General features: G+C 45.9%; 1 protein-coding gene across 1 annotated transcript; it reads right to left on the bottom strand.

Moving 5' to 3' along the window:
* Window positions 1-8,653: 8,653 nt before the first annotated feature.
* On the bottom strand, window positions 8,654-10,375 carry CLDN23 (claudin 23). The gene has a single exon (XM_004312220.4). The coding sequence runs from the start codon at window positions 9,970-9,972 to the stop codon at window positions 9,091-9,093; it is 882 nt and encodes a 293-aa protein (XP_004312268.1). The 5' UTR covers window positions 9,973-10,375; the 3' UTR covers window positions 8,654-9,090.
* Window positions 10,376-11,617: the final 1,242 nt, after the last annotated feature.

Here is an 11,617-nt window from a genome sequence, read left to right as displayed (position 1 = left end):
AAATGCCCCTTCCAAAATATCCTAGCAGGGTGAAAGTAGGCAGTGTTAACTTAAAGAGTTTTTTGTTATTGGCGAATGATGTTATCATGTAGACCAAATGAATGCGCAGTAACTTTTTTGATTTCAGATTCTGTTCAGTCTCTAGTTGTTCAAACCAAAGTGAAACATACATGAAATAGTAATCCAGAAATTTGGCTGTTGGTGGACTTCCAAAAGGAGTTCAATACTCTTGTTGGGTGGAGTGAGGTGTATTCAGGGTTAGTTAACATTACCCTTAAAATTTATGTCCCTCCCATCCCGTGATCTCTGCTAACTTCCACATAGCTCAACCACCTCTGTGTTTTTGCTTTGTTTTAATATAATGCGTATTCTCTAATTTCAAGTCTCTTTTTCTACAGGAATTCTTAACCTCTTTACAAACTGACTAACCTGACAAAAAAGGAGCTGAAACATCTCAATAAAAACTGTTTATATATTTCACTGTGTACTGTTTTAACTTCTGTAACAGTTTGTGGTAAATGGTAACTTCATATTAAAATAACTGCTTTTTATTTTTTTAATTTATTTTATTGAAGTATGGTTGATTTACAATGTTGTGTTAATTTCTGCTGTACAGCAAAGTGTTTCAGTTATACATTTACATACATTCTTTTTCATATTCTTTTCCATTCTGGTTTATCACAGGATACTGAATATAGTTCCCTGTGCTACACAGTAGGACGTTGTTGTCCATCCATTCTCTATATAATGGTTTGCATCGGCTGACCCCAGACCCCCCCATCCCTCCCTCCCCCACCACCCACCTTGGCAACCATAAGTCTGTTCTCTATGTCTGTGAGTCTGTTTCCATTTCATAGATAAGTTCATTTGTGTCATATTTTAGATTCCACATATAAGTGATATCATATGGTATTTGTCTTTCTCTTTCTGATTTACTTTACTTAGTATGATAATCTCTGGGTCCATCCATGTTGCTGCAAATGGCATTATTTCATTCATTTTTATGGCTGAGTAATACTCCATCGTATATAAGTACCACATCTTCTTTATCCATTCAGCTGTCAAAAGACATTTAGCTTGCTTCCATGTCTTGGCTATTGTGAATAGTGCTGCTATGAGCATAGGGGTGCATGTATCTTTTTGAATTATAGTTTTGTCCAGATATATGCCCAGCAGTGAGATTGTTACCAAAATGGGGGTCTAGCTGCTCACTGCTCGAAAGCCAATAAAGAGGCAAGGTTGGTGGAAAGTTTGCTTTATTTCTCAAGCCGGCAACTGAGGGGGAGGGTAGACTCCTGTCCAAAGGCCAACTCCCCCTGTGACAATCAGTGGACAAGAGCTTGTGCAGGTAAAGGGAGGGGGCTACACGCAGAAAGAGCACAGTCGTCTTGAAATTGGTCAGGCTGTGGTCTGATCAGCGTCATCCTGACTTTGTAAGTACAGTAATCTTCAGTTCCAGGGTCAGTTTGTTCCCATTTCTTTGAGGCCTGTTCTCGGAATTGTGGCAGCTTATGTCATGGCTACAGTCTAGTAATCATGTAGTTAACTTCTTCCACCTGGTGGGGTTTTAGTATCTATAATACTAAATACTGATACATTTTTCCTTAATGGTTAAAGCAGATGTACAATGTATGTTTAATAGGCCACAAACAGGCTGTTTTGGTTAACCTAAAGTGCAAATTAAATCATGTATAAGCCGGAAGGACTTCCCCATACCTCAATATGTGAAAATTTCTTCTATCATTTTCCCCTTTTAATTGCAAATCTTTTCATAGAAAGCATTGATAATCAGTATATTTTTCCAGCATTGCCAGACTGACTCAGTTGCCTGCTCTGGGTCCATTCATGTCCCTTGGTGCTAGGCCTACTTTTTGTTTATCTTTTGGCCTAGTTATTCACGTTGGATTCTAAAACCAGACACACAGAGGTATTGGCACAAAGGGGCTTTGGAGCAGAAGTCATCTCAACCAGCTCACGTCCGTTAGGGAAACATGTAAACGCTACTTAGATCCCAAAGCCCCTTTGTGCCAATACCTCTGTGTGTCTTCCTGGATCATTACTTTATTCATACCCACATAAGGAATCAAGGGCATTGAATCTGTGACGGGACACAGGTAACAAAGCAGGAGTATGGTCTAAAGTTCAACAGCAGCAACCCTGGGCAAATCACTCAATCATAGAGCTGTTACCCCAATGATAAAAATAGGATTAACAGAACCTACATCAGGCCATTTGGGTATCGAATTAAAACACAAAAATGCCTGCTTAGCCTGGTACCTGAGACTGATGACATGAGACTAAATTTTAATAAACACAATGATTTGGAAGACTTCTTGCTTGGAGCTTTTCCAGACTATTCATATTTAGTTTCTTGCAGAATGAATTTGTATAGGATGCCAAGGATAAAGAGAAGTCCTAGGCTTATTACTGGGGTTGTAGTGCATAAAACAAACTGTGCTTTGCAGTCAAGTATAAAAATTCCCAAGTACAGATCAACCTGACCTGAAGAACACACGTTGGGGGCTCACCTTCCTTGAGGCTGGGAGACAACGTGGAACATCATAAAATTGCCTCTGGGGCTCAGCTGTACTTGAGAGAACCTATCTCAGACGCACAGTACCCTAGACCCCTCTCATCCACAGGGTGAATCTCACATTTCTCTTGCCATCTCGCCCAAGAGCCATCCTCACCGCCAAGCCTGCCCTTGGCAAAGCTCTGCCTCTGTCCGCAAAAATGCATACCAATGACACAAAAGCATCCAGATTGAAAGCCTGTATGGAAGATATACAACAGAATTATCACTTTCTGGACATGCTTAAGCCGCTGCCTTGGCTCCTTAGACCCTAACCCTCCACCAGACTTGTAGGGCTGGTGTCCTGGCTGGCTCAGTCCACTTTTGTAGGCTCTGCTGGAATGGCACTCTCAGCCCTCCCTTCTGCTCTGCAGACCCATTTCCTGTCTGGGCCCCAGAAACACCCCCTGTCTGCTCTTCCTGGGGAAAAGGGAGCTTACTGCAGCCAAACTGTCACATATGCACTCCTTCCACCTTGCCCACTCTTATTTATATCTTTCCTATTTTTGGTCCTTTATGAATGTGTGCCTAGGTGTTATCCCATCTGAAGTTACTTAACACATCCTGTTACGTTTTCTCTATTCAAGAATTCACAAAATATCTCAATGTCCTTTTCACCAGAAAGGCTTAATTTTATGAAAGAACACTTAAGATTTTATACTTAATTCCTAACAATCCCATCCCCTAAATTGATTGTAATATGTCAATTTCATGACCTTATCTATTTGGAGCAACGGGCATGTTATGAAGCATAAAGCTTGCTAGTGTGATAATCTCTACATTAATTTCTTAATTTCTCTACAGCTAATAATCATAGCAGTAAGCCTGTAGAAGATAGAAAATTTGAACTTCGTTATAGAAACTGAACTTCTGTAACCTGGTAAATACGTTTGAGTTTTCTTCTAGAAGAAAAAGAGCTTTGGAAAAGTTAATTGTTTTATGGTTTAGGCTCAAAGATCCCTACACAAAACTTGACCTTTTGTGTCTATTGCTAGCAGTTGAGTTAAATTAGGCATTTTATACTGTTGTCCCTTGGTATCCGCGAGGGATTGGTTCCAGGACCCTCGTGGATACCAAAATCCACGGATGCTCAAGGTCCTTACAGCCAGCCCTCCGTATCCATGGGTTGTGCATTGAAAATATTCCATTTGCATTTGGCTGAATCCACGGATGCAGAGCCCGCAGATACGGAAAATGGACTGTGCTTATTCTCTTTAGGAAACAAATTAGGGGAGGGGTCATGGATGATGGGTGGGCTGTGCTAAGTTCCAACTGTTTTAACTGCTGGGTGGCTTAGGAAATTCAGGAAAAATGAGAACTAGAATATGGAATTTGTTGCTCTCAGGTCAGTTACTAATTTTATGGGTCAATCAGCTTCCCCAACGTTCACTGTTCAAATTTCACATCTCTTCTCTCAGCCTCCTCTAGTTCTTAACCCTCACTCTCAGAATATTAAATTCAGGAAGGCCCTCTGATAACACTGAATCCAGTCTTCCCAGTTACACAGCTGAAGAAACTGAAATCCAGCAAGAGCAGGGCTTAGGCGATAATTAGGGAATATATTGTTACCCACATTCTAGAAAAATTGCAGTGACTTTTGCAGTTTCTTCAGCCCTTTGGTGAGTGGCAGTTCTTTTGGAGGCAACCATGTGGTGGGGGAGGGTTGGCAGGCCATCTGTCACATGGATGGCCAAGGTGCTTGGCCACTGGACAAGAATGCGGTAGAACTGTACTTAAGCCCCTCTCTCCCCTTGCCCCACTGGAGAATCAAGCCCTCTGGTCAGTACTGTCTGCCCCATACCTCCAGCCTTGTCTACATTTTCCTTTATTTGTGCAAATTAAACCTTGTTTTCCTGTGTTCAGTCCTGCTTCATAAAGATTTTCTGGAGGAGGTCATTTTATTGTTTTTAGTGAAAAAAGAACAGAATGTGGGCAGAATTTGTTGGGAAGATGGGGTGAGAATTTCACGTAAGTTTTCACTTGAAATATTAAGGGAATTCCCTGGCAGTCCAGTGGTTAGGATTCCACGCTTTCACTGCCGAGGGCGCGAGTTCAATCCCTGGTCGGGGAACTAAGATCCCTCAAGCCTCGTGGTGTGGCCAAATTTTAAAAAAAAGAGAGGAGAAATATTGACTGAATTCCTTACTTTCCTCCCTTCCCAAAGGGAGAAAGATCTCATCTGTCATGTCTTGGGAATAGAGGAGGCATGGGTTGTGCTCTACTGGTCTTTGTAAGCCAATCGTAACCCAATTGACAAAGCTGCTCCCGTGGCCTCCTCCCCACCAGTGCTGGTGAGCCCTTGCCCCTGGGTTTCGAGCCAATGGCCTCAGGCCACAAATTACTTTCCAAGTACCTGATAAGCTATGCATAATGTGAGGAAGTACTTGGGTACAGAAACGGCTTTTAGAGGCAACTTTAATTTATTAAATTTCTAACAGGCTCTGAAGAAGTGTTATAACCATTCTAGGATTACAAAAATAAACAGAAGCCGTCCATGCCCCTACCTTAAATTCTGAGGTAAAATGAGAAAGTACACCAAGAAAAGTACACATTTGAACATTTAAATGACATGTTCAAAGATGACACCTCTAAGCTGATGGGGGAAAGTAGTTTAGGGTATGTGTGTAGGAGAAAGTGATGAGGGTGAAAAACCTGAGCCTTGGCCAGATCATGAATGGAATTTAAGCTAAGAGTGAATGATAGGTAAGGAAGATCCTGAGAGTTCTGAAGATGAATTAGTCCTTCATTTTAGGAAGGTCAGGGTGAAGATGTGAGGTGAGTGTGGGGAGAGAGATTCTGGTTATTAAACTTTCCCATCACTTTGCGGATGTGATGAGGCTCTGAAGTTGAAAGATCTTTCTCTGCCTACCGTGCTGTGAGGCTGTCTATACATTGGCAGAATAGAATGTTCTTCACCTGCTATTCTTATATCAAATTGTTTATATTTGCCTCTGAAAATATTCTATACAACAGACTGAATCCAGACTGTATTCCCTCCAAAAAAAGCTATTAGACCAGAAGAGGCCCTCAGATTCACTCAGTTGTACCCCCAGCTTCTTCCTGTCCTTACCATCCCTGTCTAGAGTGAAGGAGAAGCAAAGCAAGCCAGTACCAAGACCACTATGGAAACCTGTTTTCACTAATATTTCTTTACTGGGAAATTGGAGTTTGCTGTTCTCTCTGATGTCCAATCTTTTCTTTCAGTTCTCTGCACAAGCCCCCTCTCCTTCCCGACCACCTTTCTTAAAATACTGCCTTTTTTCTCCAGTCCTTGACCCTGGTTTATTATTCTTCATTTTCCTTGTTTATCTTTCTCACTCTAGAGTATGCAAGTTCTACAAACTTGGGCCTGGAATAAATTTGCTTTCCAAGGCATCCAAAGATGTCCTGACAGGATGACAGGTGCCCCCAAACTTACAAATGATCTAGGCCATGAAGAGGAGGGTGCCTGCTGAAGCATCTCTGACAGCACCTCCACAAGGGATCAACAGCCTGTGTGCCAAAAACCTTACTTCTCCTTAGTGAGGGTGGGTGTCTAGATCAGAGCCCGACTGGCAGATGGGCAGAGCAGAAGCTGTGTTAGTGCAGGGTCTGCTCTACTTTCACAGATTCCTCACTGCTCCAGGCAGAGCTTGAGTAATCTTGAAAAGACTTCACCCATTAATGGGGACACATACTCTGTGTGTCAGTAGGATGATTAAGAGTAAGTCCTCACAACATTGTAAATCAACTAGACTTCAATTAAAAAAAGAGTCTAATAAGAAAAAAAGTGAGTCGTGATGCGCGTCAGAGGTGTGAAGGGCTTGAGGCCGGGAGGCAGTACTATTTCATGTTAGAGTCTCACTGGGGTGTAGCTGCTTGGCTAGTTGGGTATTAGATTTAGGATAAGTGCTCAGCAACGACAGCAACTCCTGAGGCTCCAGCCTCCTCCAGCATCTTGAATCTCAAGCCCATTGTCATTTTTTCCTGCTGTAGCACAGAAAGACTCAGGTCAAACCCAGATCCTGCCTGATGTAGGAGTCTCATGCCATCTTGAATATTTTTATAGCAAAAAGAAGTTAAGTTTTCTTAAAGGGATTTTTGGTTTTATTTCTGTGGATGAGGCAAAAATGCATTTCTAACTCAGAGCAAATCTTAATCACCAAAGAGGAAGTGTTTTGGATATAAGCCAGTGGACAGTAACTGGGCAGGGAGAAGTAAAAACATACAAAGCACCAGTATTGATTGTTTTTACCACAGATTCCCTAGAAACAATGGAAATGTGATGCAGGCAAAGTTCAGTAGATTCGGTACTTGCCAGAAACCCAAAATCTTTATGTTGCCTGCCAGGTCCTGACTTCTCAGGTGCCCAATTCCTGCCTTTTGAGGTGTCAGCTGAAAAAAGCAGGGTTGCCTTTTCTCCATTCTGGCTCTGTTCCCTAAATCAAGTCCCCTAACTCATCTAGGCAATAGCTCTCAAAGGTCTGATTACGTGCTGCCAGTTGGGATTGAAATTTGAGTGGGGCACAGTCACAGTGAAAGCCATGCAGCCCCAGCAGATGTCTGTGAAGCAGCAGCATTGGCACCTCCTGGGAGCTAGTTAGGAAATCAGTTTCAGGTCTCACTCCAGACCTACTGAATCAGAATTTGCATTTGAAAAAGATCCCTGAGTGATATGCCAGCACAGTGAAGTTTGGATGCAAAAAGAAATAGGTGATTCCAGTACAAAATGGCAAGGGAAGTGAATCTATAATATCCCTTCCACTGCTAACAAGCAGTGTGTGCTGTTTAGTTAGTTCTACTATAGCTGTGTTGTCAGTAATCACTGCACTGAATGTTCCTACCTCTGAATTGGCTACCCACAGCAGGTGTGGGGTTTTTTTGTTTTTTAATTTTTTAATTTAATTTAATTTATTTTTTGGCTGCATTGGGTCTTCATTGCTGTCCGTGGGCTTTCTCTAGTTGCCACGAGCAGGGGCTACTCTTCGTTGTGGTGCACGGGCTTTTCATTGCTGTGGCTTCTCTTGTTGCGGAGCACGGGCTCTAGGCGCACGGGCTTCAGTAGTTGTGGCTCGTGGGCTTAGTAGTTGTCACTCGTGGGCTCTAGAGCGCAGGCTCAGTAGTTGTAGCGCATGGGTTTAGTTGCTCCGCAGCATGTCGGATCTTCCTGGACCAGGGCTTGAACCCATGTGCCCTGCATTGGCAGGCAGATTCTTAACCACTGCGCCACCAGGGAAATCCCTCGACAGCAGGTTTTAAAGATGAGATTCAGTTCAGTTCAAGACGCCCTTAAAACCAACTAATTGGAATTGGAGCCGGTCCTGCTAGAGATTTAGTCCTGAGCATGGAACACACAGCTGCCTACCTGTGATTTTAGGCAGCACCGTTACAAGAGGAAAAGATTTCTAGTCTCACCTCATGTGGAAACTGGTGCTTCTAGTTTTTTCAACAATAGACTTGGCTTTGCACAGAAAACAGCATGAACCTGAAAATAAAACAATCAGGGATTGAAGTGGGGCCCATTGGCTACTTTTAGTAATCTTATGCTAAGAGGTGCAAAGATCTGAGTGCTAGATTTCAGAACAGTGCATAGGCAGCCAGAAAATTGTTAGTAATGAATGCTTAAACTCCTAAAGATTATACTGAAGACAAAAGAAAACTTGTGTGAGTTGAGTAAAACTCTTGCTTTCAAATTTTATTTATAAATAAGAGATATATATACATGTACGGTAGCCTAATGTGATTAACAGGTTCCATTTTGTTCTAAATATTTAATATATAGTCTTTAATGTCCAGGGTGAGGTAGCCAAGAAATAGAACAATACAGCATCAGTCCCTTCATTCTCCTTCTGGCTTCTAGAAGAGAAACTCTGCAGTGACCTCACCTTTCACACCAAAAATAAGTGATAAAAATGATAGATCCTATTTATATATGAAGAAATGTAAATATGAGTTAATCAGGTTATTTCATTCCATAAAAGCCACTAAAGCTGCTGGTATTTGCATGGCTCTATGTTTATTTTAACAGCCCCATTCAAATATAACCAGAAAGGTACCGGTCTCTTGACAGTTTGTGTGAAAATGAATTATGCAGCAGAAAATAAATTAATAATAATTATATTGATGCAAGGTTCATCAGCATTTCAGAATGTTGTTTGGAGATGTTAAATCGGTTTTGAGCCTCCATTTGCTGATTCTGACATTGTTATTATCAGCAGGATGCAAAGTCACCCTTCCTATGTCTCCAGCTAAAAGTATGAAAAGGCTGTCGTCCAGAAGAGGGCCCTGATCCCTCGGGGGAGAAACACTAAACTCTGTAAAAAGAAAACCAAACCCAACCTGAACTAATCGTCCAAGGAGTCGAGTTTGGCTAGGAAAGGAAGATCGCCCTCCAAACCAGTTACAGGAATGTGTCCGGGGGTCCGACTCCGAGCCAGGTGTTTCCAGCTGAAAGGTAACAGCCAAGTTCAAGGTTGGACCGTGGTGGGGCGAGTCCTTCATCCAGACAGGGCCCGGCCAGAGCAGGCTGGGGGCGCCGCCTACAGGTCGGAGTCGCAGGGCAGTGCGCTGCCGCATGACCGGGTGCTGCGGGAGGACCCGCCGTGGTGGGATTCGGGAGCCTTCTCCCCATCGAGCACTTCCACCGGGTTGCTGTAGGCCTTGGGCGGCGGCCGGGGCATCGGGAAGCCGGCCTTGCGCTGGCTGGCGGCGCCGAGCTGGACGGGCCGCGGCCGGTGCTGGCCGTCGCTGTAGTACTTGATGGCCGGCGTGAGCGCGGGCTCCGGCCAGTCGACGTACACGGTGCTGATGCTGCTGCGGCGCGCCCTGCCTGGAGGCACCTTCCGGCAGCTGCGACAGCGCTCGGCGCACCAAGGCGCGAAGCTGAGCGCCAGCGAGAAGCCGCCCAGCAGCAGCAGGCAGCTGCCCAGGTAGCCCAGCACCAGGCTGTAGCCGACCTGCACGGTGACCGGGCTGGACTGGGCGGGCAGGACGGCGCGATCCTCCAAGAAGTGGTTGTACCAGGAGACTGGGATGAGGCTCAAGAGGCCCGCGGCGAAAAGCACGACGCCGGAGAGGCCGGCCAGCGCGAAGTGGGGCTCGTCCTGCCAGCAGCGCACGCCGACCGTCGCCAGCAGTAGCCCCAGGGCCGTGGCGGCCAGCGACGTGATCATGAGTCCCCGCGCCACCCGCACGGGCTCGGCGGCGAAGTAGCGCAAGTCGTCTGGCTGACCGCACTGGCGCTCGCTGCTGCTCTGCTCGCGGCATATGTCCCACAGGCCCTGGTACAGCACCAAGTCCACCGGCTGGTCAAGGAAGCCCTTCACCAGTCTCCAGCCGGGCGTCAGCGTGCCGGTCAGGGTGAGCAGCAGCCCGCAGGGTGCGAGCACCATGCCCAGAATCATCACCACCGGCGTCCTCATCCTGGACGGCGCACCTGCCTACTGCTCCGCCTCCGCCGCCGGCTTGCTATCTCGAGCCCTTGCGCCCCCGGAGAGCGCTCCAGGCTCCGGCTCCCTGAAGTCCACACGCTCGTCGCCGCCACGCCCGGAGTCCTGCGCCCGGCTCTCCTCCGGCCGCTCTTTGTCTCCGGCGCGGGGCCGTCTGCGCTCCGCTACCCGTCCCTAGTTTGCTCCCCGCGTCCCGGCCGCTCCGCCCTACCTCCCGCCCAGCCGCCTAATCGAAACCAGCTCGCGGGCAAGTCTGACCGAAACCTGGGCCCGAGATGCCGGCGCGCAGAGGTGGCGGCAGCCGCGGCCAAACCCGTCCGGGTGGGAGGGGCTGGAGTGGCGAGCAGGAAGCTGCGCGGCCCTGCGGGACTCGGACCGAGCAAAGGTCGCCCCGCCCCTGCACCTCTGCGCGGCTCGGCGGGGGCCAGGTCGGCCTGGGGCGGGGAAGGAAAGAGGCGCCGCCCGAACGGCCGCACCTGGCCCGGGCACTGCGCAGGTCCCTGCTTCTCAGCAGATCTCGGTAACTAAAGTTTTTCTCCGGTCCCTGCCCGTCGACCCTGCACCTGTAGCCTGTCCTCCCTCCACCCCCAGCGGGGATCCGATGGCCCCTCGAAATTTTGCGCTGTTAGCTTGCAGAAACCCACGGCTGAGTGGGCGGAACCGCCCGAGATGCGCTGGGCAGGTGTGCACCGAGGGTCCCCCCGGTCGAGAAGCGTGTCCCAGAGTGTTGCACTTGTGTATTTTGTTTAATTTGCTTAATAAAGACGCCATACTCCGGATTAACCTTGATGGAAAAGAATCAAAGCGACTGTGTTTCTGGGATGAGGAATTACCGAGGCTTTTATTTTCTTTGTTTGGCCTCTTGAAAGATTTTGAAACTGACGAAAAAATAAAGGGGGGTGTGTGTGCCCTGTCTAGCACACTTTTCAGGTTTGTCCACCTCTAGGGTCCTGAGACTTTCATTGTCTTTGAGCTGTTTACAACTCTGTAAATTACAGAACACCTGTAGTGTCACAAGTGATTTTTGTCCATAGTAACGCAAATGAGTTTGTCAGTAGAATGTTAATGACTATTGCCCGATGGATACAGACTGCTTTGGCACTGGTTTGTAAATTCACTTTAGCAGGCCTGTTTGCCTATATATGTGTGTCCTTTGCATTGTTCTTTAAATCGGTTGTAACATACTGGTTCCCTTAATAAATTAAATAAAATCTTTGACACGCGTTCATTTTACATTTGTGTGAGAATCATGATTTTACAGTTTCCTAAAAATTATTATTTCTAAAAATCAAAGTTAATTAAGCATTGGTTTGAAGTAATTTTGAACATTCTAGAGTAGACAATATCAAGGATGGGTCTTTTGTTTTTTGAAGATTTTTAAATTAAAAAAATGGTGGTAAAATATACATAAACATAGAATTTACCATCTTGACCATCAAGTTACAGTTCATTGAAATTAAGTATATTCACAGTGTGGTGCTACCATCACCATCATCCGTCTCCAGACTTTTTCATTTTCCCAAACTGAAACTCTACTCATTTATCGATAACTCCCCATTCCACCAACACCCCTCCTACCCGCCAGCCCCTGGCAACCACCATTTTACTTTCTGTCTTT

The sequence above is a fragment of the Tursiops truncatus genome, chromosome 21 (genome assembly GCF_011762595.2).
Source record: "Tursiops truncatus isolate mTurTru1 chromosome 21, mTurTru1.mat.Y, whole genome shotgun sequence".
Taxonomy (NCBI): domain Eukaryota; kingdom Metazoa; phylum Chordata; class Mammalia; order Artiodactyla; family Delphinidae; genus Tursiops; species Tursiops truncatus.
The sequence above is the reverse complement of the archived record's forward strand: the minus strand, read 5'-3'. Positions and strand labels throughout refer to the sequence as shown.